This window comes from Orycteropus afer, unplaced genomic scaffold (assembly GCF_000298275.1).
Source record: "Orycteropus afer afer isolate SDZICR_OR568_19922 unplaced genomic scaffold, OryAfe1.0 scaffold00016, whole genome shotgun sequence".
NCBI lineage: Eukaryota > Metazoa > Chordata > Mammalia > Tubulidentata > Orycteropodidae > Orycteropus > Orycteropus afer.
In genome coordinates, this window is record NW_006921603.1 from 12,297,431 (window position 1) to 12,314,826 (window position 17,396).

Genomic DNA, 17,396 nt, shown 5'->3' on the forward strand with positions numbered 1-17,396 from the left:
ATGGGTATAGGGACGGATAGATGGGTGAACAAGCTAAACAATTAGGTATGTCTAAATGGAGAGTGTATCCAAGATCATATATAGGGTTGGCAGACAATGGGCCTATAAGTTCATGTGAATGATCAGAATTCCCAGGTGTATAGTAGAGCTGACAAGGGGCAAGGTTATGGTCATTATTTGGTCACAGCCAGCTACCCAGAGGGACCGAGTAGTTGATCCTGCGGGCTTGGGACCATAGTCGCAGGGGACATCAAGCTCAATTGGCATAACATACTATACAAAACATTGTTCCACCTACTACTTTGGCGAGTAGCGACTGGGACCTTAAAAGCTAGGAAGCTGCCATCTAGATGCAACAATGGGTCTCTTCTCGTCAAGAAGAAAGAAGAAAACCAAAATTAATGGAAACAATCGGTCCTAGCGACTGGTACACCATCAGATCTGCAACCTATACAACTATGAGACCAGAAGAACTAGATGGTGCCCAGCTACCACTGCCATCCACTTGGAAGGGATGTAGGATATCCTGCATAAAGAGGGAGAACAATGTGGTACAAAACTCACAATCATTTGGAGGCAAAAAAAAAAGAAGGTGGGGACCAGGTTTGCTGGTCCAATAGAGCCTGGTGTAACCACTGAGACTATGGCCCCTAGCTGCCCTTCAGGTCTGGAATTGAACCCACAACTGTGGTTTCCAGCCAAACAAAGTACAGGCATGTGAGTTAAACATTTACCTCAAGTAGACACACGCCCTGGAGAGAACAATCATGGGAGAAGGAAGGGCTGCTTATGCACAGGGAGCTAGCTCAGGGTGCAGAAGAGTATGAAGGGATGGACACTGGGAGGAGGTAACTATGGGGAGGAAGTGGGAGGGGAGCTGCTGCATTGTAGATTTTTTCAATGACATGAGACAAAGTATATGTGAACTGCTGTATGAAAAGTGAATTTACTCTGTAAATCTTCACCCAAATCCTAATAAAAAAAAAAAAAAAAGAAGAAGTAGTAAAAAATTATGACCTTGTTTTAATCATAGCTTAACTACAGGAAAGGGCTATCCAGCATAGCTTTCTTCTGTGGAGTCAATCATAGCTGTGTTTGAAGGTGCCTTCACCATTTATTAGCTCTGTGACTTTTGGCAAGTCACTTAGCTTCAATTTTCTCATCTGTAGAGTGGGGATAATAATACTGCAGAGCCACATTCCTCCACATTTTTCTGCATTCCAAGATTTAGAATATAATATTTTATGTTTCACTGGTCATTTTTAGTCACTCTTAGAAAAAAAGGGGTGAGGGAGGTGTTATAATAAGCCCTGCTATTTCCAACCCTGTTCTCTCAACATGATCCAAGCATTAAATGCATAATGAACGCACACAAATGCACTGCCGTCGAATCAGATCCCAACTCATAGCAACCCCTCCTTGGGTTTCTGAGGCGGTATCACTATGGAAGTAGATTGCCCAACCTTCCTTCCAAGGAGTGGCTGGTAGGTTTGAACCTCCAGCCCTCTGGTTAGCAGTCAAATGCCTTAGGCACATGCCACCAGAGCTCATCGTGCCATTTTGGAGGCAGGGCTTAACTGTTGATGCATTTAGAAACTATAAGTTAGACCCAAATACTTAGGAAAATCAGTATAAGCTACTTGTGATTGGAGAGATCAGCATTGCCATTATTCTGTCTTATAAGTATGATATGGCAACTGATAATGATCTTATTAATAAAGAATAATTCCTTATACTTATGTGCCACAAAGGAGGTCTGATGGCGTAATGTTTAAAGCATTCAGCTGCTAATCAAAAATTCATTGGTTTGAACCCACCAACTGCTCTGTGGAAGAAAGATGAAGCAGTCTGCTTCCATAAAGATTTACAGTTTTGGAAATCCAACAGGGCAGTTCTGTGTCCTGCAGGGTCACTGGGAGTTGGAATTGACTTCATGGCAATGGACTTGGTTTGGTTTATGTACCATAAGTTTTTTAAGTTCTTTCACATAGGGTTTTTGTGATTTTTTAAAAATTTTTCCCCAACTTTATCAAGGTGTAATTGAAACATGCTAAGTTGTAGATACATATTTAAAATGCAGAGTTTGATCAATTTAAACTGTAGAAGCCTTGCAGTCACATGGGTCCCTTTACAACAACAACTTCCCTGACATTTAAGTCATAGTTGTCATATGTTTACGTCCATATAAATTGAGAACTCTACTAAATAATGGGAGCTCTCATGGCGTACTGCCTAAGGCACTTGACTGCTAACCAAAAGATTGGCAGTTCAAACCCACCAGCCACTCCTCAGAATGGGACAATCTACTTTTACAGTGATACCGCCTCAGAAACCCAAGGAGGGGTCGCTACGAGTCAGAGACGATTCAACGGCACATAACAACAACTAAACAATATTCAAATTTTGCTTTCAACAGTCCTACGTATTTTTAAATAAACTTAAAAGTAAAATTGATCATATTTTCCTGGTTATTTGTATATTATAATGTAGGGCTTTATCCTGGACCACGTGAATGTTATAATGTATAGACTCTGAAGAATGTTGTTTTTGTTTTAGTAGCCAACCCACCTAGGTTCAGACTACAAGTTCTGTCTCATCTTTCATGGCCCGTGGTTCAAATCTCAGTTCAGTTATCTAAGCCTCTGCATTGTTGGTTTGGGTGTGTCCCACACATGCATAGCTGAGGACTGAGCCTGAAAATTCTGTAGGCTCATGCACAGAAGTAGAGGATCCCCTCCTGCCACTCTCTCCACTCTAGTTTTCTCCCCTCTCCAGCCACCAGTACCTCTTTTTCTTGGTCATCTGATGAGAAACGTGAGGCTTCTATCAGAGGTTTAGCCATTCATTCCATCTTTGACTCCTTGACTCTCATGGCAAAGCTATCAGGAATAAAACAAAACTGGGAAATTCACCTCCTGAGTTGTTTCTCCAAGTTTTGACTCTCTTACCACAGTTTATAGGAGCTCTGGTAGCATAGTGGCTAAAGCACTTGACTGCTAACCAGAAGGCTGGCGGTTCAAACCCACCAGCTACTTCTCAGAAGGAAGGTTGGGCAATCCTACTTCCGTAGTGATACTGCCTCGGAAACGCAAGGAGGGGTCACTATGAGTCAGGGCTGACTCGACAGCACAGAACAACAACAACAACCACCGTTTATATTTCTTGGCTTTTCAGAGGCCTCAGGTAGTTGTGCTTTCTGTATTTTAACAAGAATTCTTTGCCATGGTATGCTTATGCCACCATGATGGACCTGGACCTTGCCATTTGTGATTTTAATGATTTTTTTTTTTTATATATAGTGAACTTGAAGGGACAGTGTTGTTTATCCAGACCTCACAAGTTTCCCACCTTTGACAGGGTGCATTTACCACTTTTCTGTCACTAATTTTAGTGGAAAATATTTGCTATCTTCCTTCTCTGACAGGTTTCCCTTTACACACGTTCTGACTTTCCCAGGTTTTACTGCACTGACTCTATGTGGAAAACTAGACTAGAGCCTGAGTCTCTACACCAAGGTCCAAGTGAACTGATTTGCCTCACAAAAGAATCTTAAGGAATATCTTCAGTCATAGTTTACTTCTCTCTCCATACTCCACTTTCACTGCAGTGGGTGTCCTCTAAGATCCTTTGTTGTAAATATGGCATCCAGCTCTTTCAGAGCCAGTTGTGTTTGTTCACATCCAGAGGAGCAAGATATGCGTGGCAGTTTAATCATAAACACCATATGAATAGATACTTGCCAAGTCTGTGTCAAAATTGGCCACTAAACTGAGCAGTGGCCTAGGGATTTTTACTTGTACTGTTGCCATTTATTGAGCATTTTCTGTATGTCAGCCCTGTGTGTCATCTCATCTAATCCTCAAACCAATACTGTGAGGTAGGTGATATCCTTCTCATTTAATGCATAGAGATTGAGATTCTGAGAAGTTAAGTAACTTCCCCAAGATCCCACTGCTAATTAAGTGTTAGAGCTGAAACACAGGTCTTTCTGACTCCATAGCCGTACACTTAACTCCTATGTTATCCTGGCCTCCAGTGTCACAGGAGGGATTTTGTTTGACAGCCATCTGGGAACAATCAGTCTGTTGGTCTTTAAATAAATCAAAATTAAATATATAAGCATCATGTTTTCTTTCTCTTTTAGGATCTCAGTGATGCCCTTGGAATCAGTATTGCTGGAGGGAAAGGAAGTCCCTTAGGAGATATCCCTATATTTATTGCCATGATTCAGGCCAGTGGAGTGGCGGCACGTACACAGAAGCTTAAAGTAAACAAGAGGGGAATGGTTGAAGTGCTAACAGCATGGGGTAGGGTGGGAGGGGAAGTTGCAGCCGTGGAAAATTTGTTGAAAGTCTGAATTCCTATAGCCATCAGAGACCCACACTGAGGGCCAAATGCATTGCAGAAAGTTTATACTTGAAATTCATTAGGTCTCTGGGCATATAAAAAATAGTATTGTTTATATCAAGCTTCTCAATGAAAGAAGAAATTGCAGCTCATTTGCAAAGCCTCCCATGCCCTTTTTAGCACCTCATTCCACCCCAAATGGATTTTCAACCCAGAGATTTGACCTATAACCGTGCCTCCCACAAAATAATCAGCATTTTTATTATTTTTTTCCTCTCTCTCTCACCCTTAATCTTAACTTAGGTAGAAAATTAAAGCTGAAAATATTTGGCTTCCTCATTAGAGCTTTATTGAACAATTAGTTTGTATACCCTACTATTACTGGCAAATGGATTTCTGAAACACCATTACCAAAATATAAAAGTGGCCTACCGTGCCTTTTAGTAATCAAATCTGACCCCCTTCTTGTTTCTTTGATTGATCTGTATGTGGGGAAAGATAAAAATTCCTCATGCTTCTCAAACATGCACACCCAGTAGAAACACAGAATCTTTACAATGCCACAAATGGGAATATGACTTACAAAAAATTTGAAGCATTCTTCTCAAATTTAATTTTTCCTAATGATAGTGATTTCCTACCACTTTTGTACTTCCAGGTTGGAGATCGGATTGTCAGCATTAATGGCCAACCTTTGGATGGGCTGTCTCATGCTGATGTGGTTAATCTGCTCAAGAACGCCTATGGCCGCATTATCCTGCAGGTATTTCGGTCAATGGAACACGCAGCTGCACAAGGCAGATAAGTGCCATGTAAAAGAGATTGCGCGTCACTGGCAGTAGGCATCACCAGCCAGCAGGGTGCTTGCTGATGTGAATTATGAAGGTTGAAAGCAAGAAATTATTATTTTTGTTCAGAAATTCTTTAATGCCACCCATACAGGCAGTGAGCATGATTATATGAAAGCATAACAAGGGGAGAAAAATTACTCTTTGCTTCACATGATCAATCAACAAGGCTTTTAGCTTCCAGCATTCTTTTGTAAATCAAAGTTTGTGAGGAATAGGAAATGATTTCTTTTATTTTTGTGCCCAAAGATTGTTACTGAACTGCCCATGTGCTGTTTTTTTCCTCTCCCTTTAAAGTAAAGGAAAAACACAATGCTCTTTTTTCTGTAGCATAGGTGATTCCCAGCGCTGTTAAATTCTCACTTCATAGTAGTCATCAACTGAGACAGACAATTATTTATCAGCTGTGGTCCCCGAGAGTATTATCTGGAGGCACAGGGAAATCGACTAGGAAGTAAAAGCAACCTGTGCTGTTAATTATCTCTCCTTATATTTCAGCCTTCAAGTGTCTTTGAGATTGATACCATGCTGTGATTGAGAGGCAGCATACAGGCAGTGAATGTCATTAATGAGTTTCCCCAAAAATGTGTAATTATAATCACCATACTTCTGCAGAGGTGGGATAAAATGGTTTATAGGTTAAAAGACCAAAAACCCACCATTTTGTAGCTTAGAGAATAGACTGGCCAGCCATTCAGATAATTCAAGTCATAAAATAAGAAGTTTGAATTGAAAAGCCGTTACATTTGGGAGAACCAATTTGTGGTGCTTTTACTTTTAGCATCTCAATGGGCTTAAGCCCAAAGTGCCAACACAGTTATTTAAAAAGTGAATGGTTTTCAGTGTTTATGAAGGCAACTGTGAAAATACTGCCAGTAGTCTCAATGAAGTTTATGTGATAAGCCATGTATTACACGATTTGGGTCCCGAAGTTTATGTTAAACATGAACCTAAATACTAGGTGGATTGGCCACAGATTCTGCTTCTCCCCAGCTCTTCCTCTTGTCCATACTTCAGTGGAAACTTGCATAGCCACCTCCTACTCCTCTCTCCGCCTCCACGTTTACCACTGTTGGAGCCTACAGATCCTTCACTTGCTAGTAGTTGCTATACAGGCTCTTCCTTCAACTTATGCTGACCCCTAGAGGCACTATAAATGTAACTCTGATTTCAGAGCTATGGACTATTAGTTATGCAGGATTTTAAATGAAAGTTTTTCCAAATGGTGACTATAGCAAGAAAAAAAATATATTGTTTCCATTAGCAAAATCCTATATTACTGATATTTTCATGCACTGATGTAATTCGTTCAGCCCCATATTCCTCACTGAAGAAAAAAAGACAATTTCAAGTGTACCAAGAACTAAATATAAAAAGTACCTTAAATGAAAATGAGCTTAGGTTTTCCCTCATTTCAGCCAAGCTGTCACTGTTAACATACTCTTGAAGGAGTCCCTTATTTATCCTCTTTTTGTGTTTTAAGAAAATGACACTTGGTTTCAAAAGATTCTCCAGCATTAATCATAGCAGTTGATGTTGTTATTTTCTAATGTGTGCTATTGAAGATTAATAGAATCTTTTGGGATTTTGACAATTGTACTCTACATAATTTTGGATACGGAACAGATGTGCAAAGAAAGACTTTACACACAAAATCCAAGAAACTCTTAAGTCCTGCATCAAATGACTTGTAGTCATATCGTTTGTTTTAATTAAAATGATGTGCATTGAGTAGTACCATCAATATAATTATCACAGCTGACTTGTCATTAGGTAATTGTTTTTATTACCGGGATAGCCAGCCTATCGGCAAAGTAGTAGGAAAGGTCAGATAATTATCTGATGATGTGGAAAAGGCTTGTCAGGGTATCATGCAAAGCAGTCAGCCTATGCTGATTGCACAGGGAAGATTATGATCTGAATGAGCAGACTGCCAGGAGAGGAGAGGAAAAGAAGAGAAGAGACTACCAGCCCTTCTGCAAGCTTCTCTCCACAGCTTAAATTGCTACTTCTAGGTGTAATAGGAGATAAATATTTCTCTTAAAGTCTAGTCATTAACTCTGGTGGCTTCATGTAGCCAATTATAAATTGGTCAATTGAGATTGATTTGGCTGCTAGGGGTCATTTTTACATGTTCCCAATTGCAGTTGCTTTTTTAGCTTGATTGTTTTGGGTGGGTTTTTGGTGGTGGCGGTGGTCTGAATTACTATAAAAATTCGATTAGGCAAACCTTTTGTTGTTGTTATTGTTATTTGCCGTCGAGTCAGCCCTGACTCATAGCGACCCCTCCTTGCGTTTTCAAGGCAGTGTCACTACGGAAGTAGGTAACCAAAACTCTCCATTAGAAAAAAAAAAAAAATTATATATATTTATATTTAAAATTTGTCTTTACAGCTTTCAGGACATAGAAAATAAAAAAGCATATCAAAGATATTTTCACAAAAGGAACTTGTGGGGTTGTACTGAGTTCATTAAGAGATTCTCCAATGATTTTTTAGAGCTTGGGAGAATGAGAGTATCCACATGAATTACAAAAGATAATGTAGGAGGAGTTTGAGAGAGAAGATAATGGTTGTATTTGGAGACATCCAGGTGGAGATGTCCAGCAGAAAGAGGAAATATAAACTGCTGGAAACAGTTGAGTAAGTAAATGGAGCCATCTACGGCTTTCTCAGTGTTGTCATCCCTGCCTGGCACACTATATTTAACAGATATTGGCTGAACAGATGAACAAAAATAAGAGGAGACAAAGATTTGGAATAAACAACAGGTACGGAAAACAGGAGGAAGAAAGTCCAAAATCAGAGAGATTAATTAAGGAACTCTCTAAAAATAATTTGCAAGGCCATTTACAAACAATCCTCCAGAGCAAACAAAACATCTAAGAGGGCCCAGCTGCTGGTTAGAAGAGAGAGACATGTCGTCATACCTCTTAAGATAACACAGAGAAAGCAAACAGTGATATTCCTTTGCACCCTAGGCTGAAATGGGAGAGAAAAGATATGACAGGATTAATCTAGTAGATCTCATATCCAGCAAATAAAAAAACCAAACTCACTGCCCTCAAGTTGGATCCTACTCATAGTGACCCCTCCTTGCGTTTCCTAAGTGGTATTACTATGGAAGTAGATTGTCCAATCTTTCTTCTGAGGAGTAGCTAGTGGGTTTGAACCACCAGCCTTCTGGTTAGCAGTCAGACGCTTTAGGCACTGAGCCACCAAAGCTTGCAAAAAGAAAAACAGAATGTGGAAAAACCGGAAAATAACAGAAATGAAAGAAATGAGTTCAAAGGCCCATTAAGCACCAAACAGGATAAATAGAATGTATACATTGTAAGACTTGCAAAGAGGAAAGAATAAGCTTACCTACACAAGAATAAGTTTTGAATAGCATCTGACTTTTTATCAGCAGCATACTATATTTCAGAGATAATTAATTAATTTACAAAATTAGTAAGAAAGAGGGAAGCTAGTGAAGCTGGTTGAGCGGATGAAGAACATTAAAACCTCAGCGTGTCAGCTATATAGCAGCCAGAAAGAACAGCTTTCTCAAATGGTATAGGAAAGAGAGCTCTGCAGTATTTTTAAAAAGACAGATTATCTGAGATGTACAATTGAATTGGGAATTTGAGACCAATTGGGAAGTTTGGGGCTGAACTGGTAATAAGTGTATAAAAATTAAACAAACAAAATATGAGATCATTATTAACTTTGGGAAAAATAAAAACTTGTACAAAAAAAGGAGGTGTAATCATAGTATAGTAGTTGATTTAATATGAATAATATTTACATAAATATTATAAATCATAATAGTAAACCAAATATAACCAAACACTATAATGTGTCATATATTGGTAGCATGGAGGCTTGGGGTGTTATATCTTTATCTTCCATAGTAGGAAGTGATTTAATTAATAATACAGAAAGCTGAAGAATTAAGAAATAGAAGTAAAAGCTTGTTAGAAATAAGAAAGCAAATAGATAGTAGGAGAAACAGCTAAGTGTTGAAAGAGCACTGAATTGTTAGGAGTAACAATCGGTGATCGAGAAGGTTTGTAGCAGACTCATTCATTAAATCTTTACAGGATCATTTGGACTTTTAAACTTATAAATTTGTATAAATTTGATTTTTTTTAAGGTTGAAATTAAGAGATTATTGGAAATTGTTAGAACTACAGAAGTTTAAGTGTATTTAAAGAAACATAAGAAACAAACTGAACTTAAAAGTAACGTAAAAGTTAAGTGGCAAAGTTTGGCAAGCTCAATTTTCATCTGTTGGAGTAGGGAGATAGTAGACATTATCATGTTGATAAATTTCAGAATAGGCACATAAGGATATTACTTAGCTTATACCTCTGGAGTTAAAAAGATAAATGGTTCTGTGTATCTCTAGGGAGTGAATGTTGAATTTTTTATCCTACACTGTACTATTTATCATGTACACACAAAAGGAAGTTAAATAAATGCCCTTTAAATTAAAAAAGAAAATCAAGTCAAGAGATATGACCCAGGCATAAAGGGAGAAAAGAACTTCAAGAATAACACAATTACCAATGAAATAGAATTATGTAAAAACTGTGAAAAGGTCAGTACAGCTGGCAGGTAAGTCACTGGCTATCATTGAAACAATGATATGCCTTCTTCCAAAGATAGTGGCAAGTCAGCAAAGAGCAAGAAGTAGTTGAAGGCAAAGGAGAGGGAAGAAAAAGGGTAGGGATGGTGTTACCTGTGAAAAAGAAGATAAGGAGACATTTTGCAGGGGAGTTTATGTCTGGTGCCTTCTTTTCTAGGATACTCTTTTACTGAGAAGCATTGGTGACTGAACAGCAGTTAAAATTAATTGAGTGGAGCCCTGCTTTTCAACCTTGAGCCTGCTTCAGAATCTCTTTGAGGGGTTGTTAAACACTATTGCTAGGTCCCACCTTAAGAGTTTCTGATTCTATAGCACTGGGGTAGGATCTGAGAATCTACATTTCTAACAAGTTCAGAGACCCTCTGGAGTAGAGCATTTTTTAGGGACAGATAAAGATTTGTACATGCCATTCTCATGACTTGGAATAGACTGGGCAGCAACTCACAACAACGGCATTCTCTGTGTCTGGAATACCCTTCTCAGCCCATCTTCTTCTTCTCTGTATAAGTCTTATTAATGCCTTTCTATAGGAACTCTAGCCTAGAGTAAGAGTACCTGGCCTTGGTGTTCCCTTAGGCCACAAGTGTATTTAAACCTGCAGTGTTGTCTGTGCCTCTAGCCCAGGACGTGGCCTGGAAAGATACCTTTTAAGTGTCGGTCACATTGAGTTGGTTGCTGAGCCATGCTGATTAGTTTGAAGGGTATGAACTTGTAAAGAAAAAAATCAAAACATTACCAATTTGGTCCAGAAAAGTTTCTGTACGGGAGAAGGGGGGGTTGGTTACCCCATGTTAGGAATTGAAAAGATATGGCAAGCGGGTAAAGAACAAGAAGTAGTTGAGGGCAAAGGAGAGGGAAGATGAAGTAGGGACGGTGTTACCTCTGAAAAAGAAAATGGTAGATGGTGTAGAGCAAGCGTGTCAAGGCACGTATGAATATCATTAAAGGAAAATGGTTTGTAAGTAGTTCTTAAACTTTTTTGTGCAATAAGACTACTAACTCCAACACTAATTTCTGAGTCCACCAGAAATTGATCTGAGATGTGATGTGGGCATCAGGATATTTTCAAACTCTCCAGGTGATTCTAATATATGTTGTTAGGTGCCGTTGAGTCGGCTCTGACTCATAGCAACCCCATGCACAACAAAACGAAACACGGCCCAGTCCTGTGTCAGCCTCATGATCCTTGCTATACCTCAGCCCATCATTGCAGCCGCTGCGTCAGTCCACCTTGTTGAGGGAGGGCCTTCCCCTTTTTCGTTGACCCTCCACTTTATCAAGCATGACATCTTTCTCCAGAGAATGGTCCCTTCTGACAACATGACCAAAGTAGGTGAGACGATATCTGGCCATTCTTGCTTCCAAGGAGCATTCCGGCTGCACTTCTTCAGGACAGATTTGTTTGTTCCTTTGGCAGTCTTTCAGTATTCTTTCACCAACACCACAACTTAAAACTCACCTTCGGTCTTCCTTATTCATTGTCCAGCTCTCACGTGCATATGAGGCAATATACTTTCAGTATTCTTTGCCAACACTGCAACTAAAAAGCATCAACTCTTCTTCAGTCTCCCTTAGTCATTGTCCAGCTCCCACATGCATGTGAGGCAATTGAAAATACCGTGGCCTGGGTTAGGCTCACCTTAGTCTTCAAGGAGACATCTTTGCTCTTCAGCACTCGAAAGAGGTCCTTTGCAGATGATTTGTCCAATGCAATACGTTGTTTGATGTCTTGACTGCTGCTTCCATTGGTGTTGATTGTACAACCAAGTGATACGAAGTCCTTGACAACTTCAATCTTTTCTCCATTTATCATGATGCTGCTCATTGGTCCAGGTGTGAGGATTTTTATTTTCTTCATATTGAGGTGTAATCCATACTGCAGACTGTAGTCTTCAACCTTCATCAGTGCGTGCTTCAAGTTATCCTCACTTTCAGCAAACAAAGTTGTGATATCTGCATATCTCAGGTTAAATGAGTCTTCCTCCAATCCTGGTACTGTGTTCTTCATATAGTCCAGCTTCTCAGATTATTTGCTCAGCATACAGATGGAATAAGTTTGGTGAAAGGATATAACCTTGACGCACTCCCTTCCTGATGTTAAACCATGCAGTATCCCCTTGTTCTGTTCAAACGACAGCCTCCTCATCTATGTACAGGTTCCTCATGAATACAGTTAAGTGTTCTGGAACTCCCATTCTTCTCAGTGTTACCCATAACTTGTTATGATCCACACAATCACATGCTTTCGCATAGTCAGTAAAACACAAGTAAACATCTTTTTGGTATTCTTTGCTTTCAGCCAAGACCCATCTGACATCAGCAAAGATATCCCTCATTCCACATCCTCTTCTGAATCCAGCTTGCATTTCTGAGAGTTCTCTATCATATACTGCTGTACCCATTTTTGGAATTATCTTCAGTAAGATCTTACTTGCTTGCGATATTAATGATATCGTTTGATAATTTCTACATTCTGTGGGATCATCTTTCTTTGGAATAGGTACAAATATGGATCTCTTCCAGTCAGTTGGCCAGGGAGCTGTCTAACAAATCTCTTGGCATAGCCAAGTGAACGCCTCAGACGCGGCATCTGCTTGTTGAAACATCTCAATAGGAATTCCGTCAATTCCTGAAGCCTTGTTTTTCACCAGTTCCTTCAGTGCAGCTTCAACTTCTTCCTTCTATATCATTGGCTCTTGATCATAGACCACCTCATGAAATGGATGAAGATCGATCAGTTCTTTTTGATATAGTGACACTGTGTATTCTTTCTATATTCTTTTGATGTTTCCTGCATCATTCAATATATTGCCCATAGAATCTTTCATTATTGCAACTCGAGGCTTAAGTTTTTCTTTAGTTCTTTCAGCTTGAGAAATGCTGAGTGTGTTCTTCCCTGCTGGTTTTCTAACTCCAGGTCTTTTCACATTTCATTATAGTGATTGGCTTTGTTTTCTCAAGTTGCTCTTTGAAATCTTCTGTTCAGCTCTTTTATCTTGTCATTTCTTCCATTTGCTTTAGCTACTCTTTGCTCAAAGACAAGTTTCAGAGTCTCTTCTGACATCCATTTTGGTCTTCCTTTCTCGTCTTTTTAATGACCTCTTGCTTTCTTTGTGGATGATGTTCTTGATGTCATCCCACAATTCCTCTGGTTTGGTCATTGGTGTAAATCAATCAGATCTATTCTTTAGATGGTCTCTAAATTCAGGAGGGATATAGTCAAGGTCATATTTTAGCTTTCATGGACTTGTTTCAATTGTTTTCAACTTCAGGTTGAACTTGCATATGAGCAGTTGATGGTCAGTTCCACAATCAGCTCCTGGCCTTGTTTTGGCTGAAGATATTGAGCTTCTCCATCGCCTCTTGCCACAGATGTAGTTCATCTGATTCCTGCATACTCCATCTGGCAAAGTCCATGTGTATAGCCACTGTTTGTGTTATTGAAAAAGGTATTTGCAATGAATAGCTTATTGGTATTGCAAAATTCTATCATGCAGTCTCCAGTGTTATTTCTGTCACCAAGGCCAAATTTTCCAACTATTGGTGATTCTTCTTGGTTTCCAACTTTTGCATCCCAATCACCAGTGATAATTAATGCTTCTTGATTGCACATTCAGTCAATTTCAGACTGCAGAAGTTGATAAAAATCTTCAATTTCTTCATCTTTGGCTTTGGTGGTTGGTATAATAGTATTATTAACAGGTCTTCCTTGTAGGTATATGAATATTATCCTATCACTGACAGCATTGTACTTCAGGACAGATCTTGAGACATCCTTTGTGATGATGAATGCCATGCCATTCCTCTTCAAATTGTCATTCCCAGCATAGTAAATCATATGGTTATCTGATTCAAAATGGTCAAAACCTGTCCATTTCAGCTCACTAATGCCTAGGATATCAATCTTTATGTGTTCCATTTCATTTTTGACAACTTCCAATTTTCCTAGATTCATATTTCATGCATTCCATGTTCTGATTATTAATGGATGTTTACAGCTATTTCTCCTCAATTTGAGTCATGCCATGTCAGCACCTGAAGGTCCTGAAAGACTTACTTGATCCCTAACATTAAGATTTATTCTACTCTGATGAGACATCTGTTTCACAGTCCTATTTTGAGTGCCTTCTGAGCCAAGGGGCTCATCTTCCTACACTGTGTCTGACAATGTTTCCAAACTATTCATAAAGTTGCCCAGTAATGTATCAGACAGTGTGTCTCTGCAATTCATAAGGTTTTCCCTGGCCAATTTTTTGAGAAATGTATGGCCTCTTCCTTCTTTCTAGTCTGTCTCAGTCAGTAAGCTGTGCACCATGTATAACCCTACTGGCGTTTAAAACACTGGTAGCACAGCCTTAAGCCTCACAATAACATGCAAGCCCCACAGGATGACAAACGAACAGACAAGTTTGTCTCCCTGAACTGTTGGAAACCTCTGTGCCCTTCCTACCTGGATCCTGCTGCTTGGTGGTCCCTGGCAGTGCTCGCACCCTTTCTTGGCTCTGGGGGCTGGCTTGTGGCTGCCTCCCACCCGTTACCTGGATCCTGCTGAGTAAGGGGGTACTAGATTGTAATTTTTATAGGAGCATATTGCCAAGTTGTTTCCTCCTCACACTGCTAGTGGGTTTGAACCACTGACCTCTCAAAGTGTTTTTATATTTTCCAGCCGGATAGGGAAAAAATGGATTTTTACTCAAATAGAACTATGACTTTGGTTTCACAATTTATATGGCTGACTTTATGGACTTTTGAAACTTACTCTCTTTCTAAAAGTTAGAAAGCTTTCTTCTTAGAGTATCAGTGGGGTATATGTTTCCCATGCCCCACACCCTCTCCTCAAAGCATCCCGGATGGTGACATTCCTTTTCCTGTTGCCAGGCATTCTCAGTCATGATCTCTTGCTCTGTTTGTCACTACTCATTTGGCTCTCGCTCTCTCTCTGCAGCTCCCTATCCCCATGTTGGGACCAGGTCTTTGTTCCACTCATACCAGGCAATTTGCCTGGCACTGATTAAAGTTCAGAGGACACCATTCTGGCTACAATTGCATGGATTTGAATCCTGGCCTCACTCCTTAAAACTTATCTCAACTTCTGTTTGTTTTTCCTTATCTATAATATAGCAATAATAATAGTACCTACCTCTTTAAAAACTTGGAGAAAGCATAGCATAAAGTAAGAGCTCAGTTTATATTTGGTGGTGGTGGTGGTGATGGTGGTATATATTGAAAAAATGAGCTAGTAAAGGAAGAAAGGAGTAAGCTGCCATCAAATCTTGGCATTTTGAAGTGTCTTAGAAAAACGGTATTTTACTGACTGACTTCCTCAGCTCCGTAATGGAGAATCTGTTTCGTGGACAGCTGACAGAACATGTCCAGCTTTCCAGCAAGCAAAGGAATCCCCTTCATCCTATTCCAAATTGAAAAATGTTGAGCTCCCTGTGAATGCTTGCCTTAACAAGGTATTTGTGTCCTAAAAAGATGTCTAATTTCATTTCTAACTGCTTTGTTACATTTTTATTTTCTTTAAAAAAAAAAAAAAATTATCTTGTAGCCTTCATCAGTTTCAGTGTACTCTGTGGAATTAAGGATAATTGAGACCCATCATCCCTGTTCTTTACAAAGGACTTTAGAATCATTTATTCATTTTACAGATACTTATTTAGCAATCATTATGTGCCAGGCACAATAACATTGAACTGAAAAGATGCCATCCTTACGTCCATGGATCCTGTGATCAGGCAGGAAACACAGTTAACAGTTACACATGATAAATATGTACCATCACAATTTGTGAGAAATACTTTGAGAGTGTTGTGGAGAGGAAAACAGGAGAAATTAATGGGGTCCTTAGAGAGGGCTTATCTAAGGGAAATCACATTTAAGCTGAGGCTAGGCCAGCTGGAGGGTGGGAAAATTCCAGAGAAGTGTGGGAATGTAGCAAGGGAGTTGTTGTTGTTGTTATGTGCCGTCGAGTAGGACCTGACTCGTAGCGACCACTCCTTGGGTTTCCGAGGCAGTATCACTACGGAAGTATGCAAGGGAGTGGAAGGAGATAAACAGGGTGAGGGTGGAGGGTAGGAGCTCTGGTAGCATAGTATCTAAGGCACTTGACTGCTAACTAGAAGCCTGGTGGTTCAAACCCACCAGCCACTCCTCAGAAGGAAGGTTAGGCAATCTACTTACGTGGTGATACTGCCTCAGAAACCTAAGGAGGGGTCGCTATGAGTCGGGTCCAACTCGACGGCACATAACAACAACAAGGGTGGAGGCTAGTGGGAGGACCTTTGTGTATAATAACGTACTACCATCAAGTCGATTCCAATTCATAGCAACCCCTACTAGGTTTCTAAGGTTGTAAACATTTACAGAAGTAGATTGTCTCATCTTCCTCCCACAGTCTCATCTCCCTCCTGCAGAACAGCTGGTGGGTTTGAACTGCTCACCTTCTGGTTAGCATCCAAGTGCCTTACCCAATATGCCACCAGAGCTCCTTTTGTATATATTAGGGAGTCTGAATTTGATTCAAAAGGAGATCACTGAAAGGGTTAAACAAGGAATGCCACTATCCATCTCATATGTGTAGAGATTAGAAAAGGATGAAGGGAGATTCCAATTGAAAGGCAGTTGGTGAAGATGAACTGAGTTGGTCATGACACTGATGAAAAATAAACAGATTTGAGAAGTATTTTGGAGGTAGAATCCGGAGGATTTGGTAATGGATTACATATGGCTGGTGAGAGAAGGAAGTGCCAGGTTGACAACAGGTGTCAGGCTGATAAAACAGCCAGGTTGACAACAGGTGTATGGCTAACATCCTGACGTCCTTTTTAAGTAGACAGTCACCAGCCAGCAATACTGTCAATATTATACTGAATAGATTTCTAATTGAACAGCTGGAGGTACTATTTACTAAGATAAGGAAAAGGGAATTGAGGGGAATAGGTGGTTGGACTAAGAGGTTGAATTTGGTTGTGTTAATTTTGATAAGCCTTTGAGACATTAAAATGCAAATGTCAAACTGGCAATTTGGTATAGCAGACTAAGCTGGGAATTGTCAGCATTCTATTGTAATTTAAAGCCACAGGACTGTATGTGCCGTCGCCTGAAGCCTGAGTGCAGGTTGGGAGAGGGCACAGGACTGGGCCATGAGCAGTGAGTGGAGGAATAGCAAAGAGGATAGAAAAGTGGGCTGAGCAGCCAACCGGCCAGAAGAGTGTGGGTCAAGGGGGTTTGGGTGGAATGATGGGGACAGAAATTGGGATGGACTGGGTGATAAAGATGTGCGTTAAGAATGGGTGAGATTGGAGAGTTCCGGCAAGATGGCGGACTAGGCAGAAGGACTGCATAGACCCTCTTCAACAAAGACAAGGGAAACCAATTGACACAGACACAGAAGATAATCTTGGACCCCTGAGCCTTGAAGGGAAGGATACAGAAGTAGACTAAACCCCAACTAGCAGAAGAATTTGTATGAAAATACCAAAAGAGGAGACATACAGAGCTGCAGTCTGGCAGGGACCTGAACGCCTCTGACAGCACAAACGGCTTGGACATTCCCAAGTGGTGGTA

General features: G+C 40.1%; 1 protein-coding gene across 1 annotated transcript in view; it reads left to right on the forward strand.

Annotated features, from left to right (window-relative positions):
- Positions 1-17,396, forward strand: part of LOC103213658 (inaD-like protein) — a 216,320-nt gene that overhangs the window by 185,031 nt on the left and 13,893 nt on the right. Inside the window, exons 15-16 of the mRNA XM_042783334.1 lie at positions 4,145-4,267; positions 5,006-5,110. Of these exons, the coding sequence (XP_042639268.1) occupies positions 4,145-4,267; positions 5,006-5,110 (228 nt within the window). The remainder of the gene's footprint in view (positions 1-4,144; positions 4,268-5,005; positions 5,111-17,396) is intronic.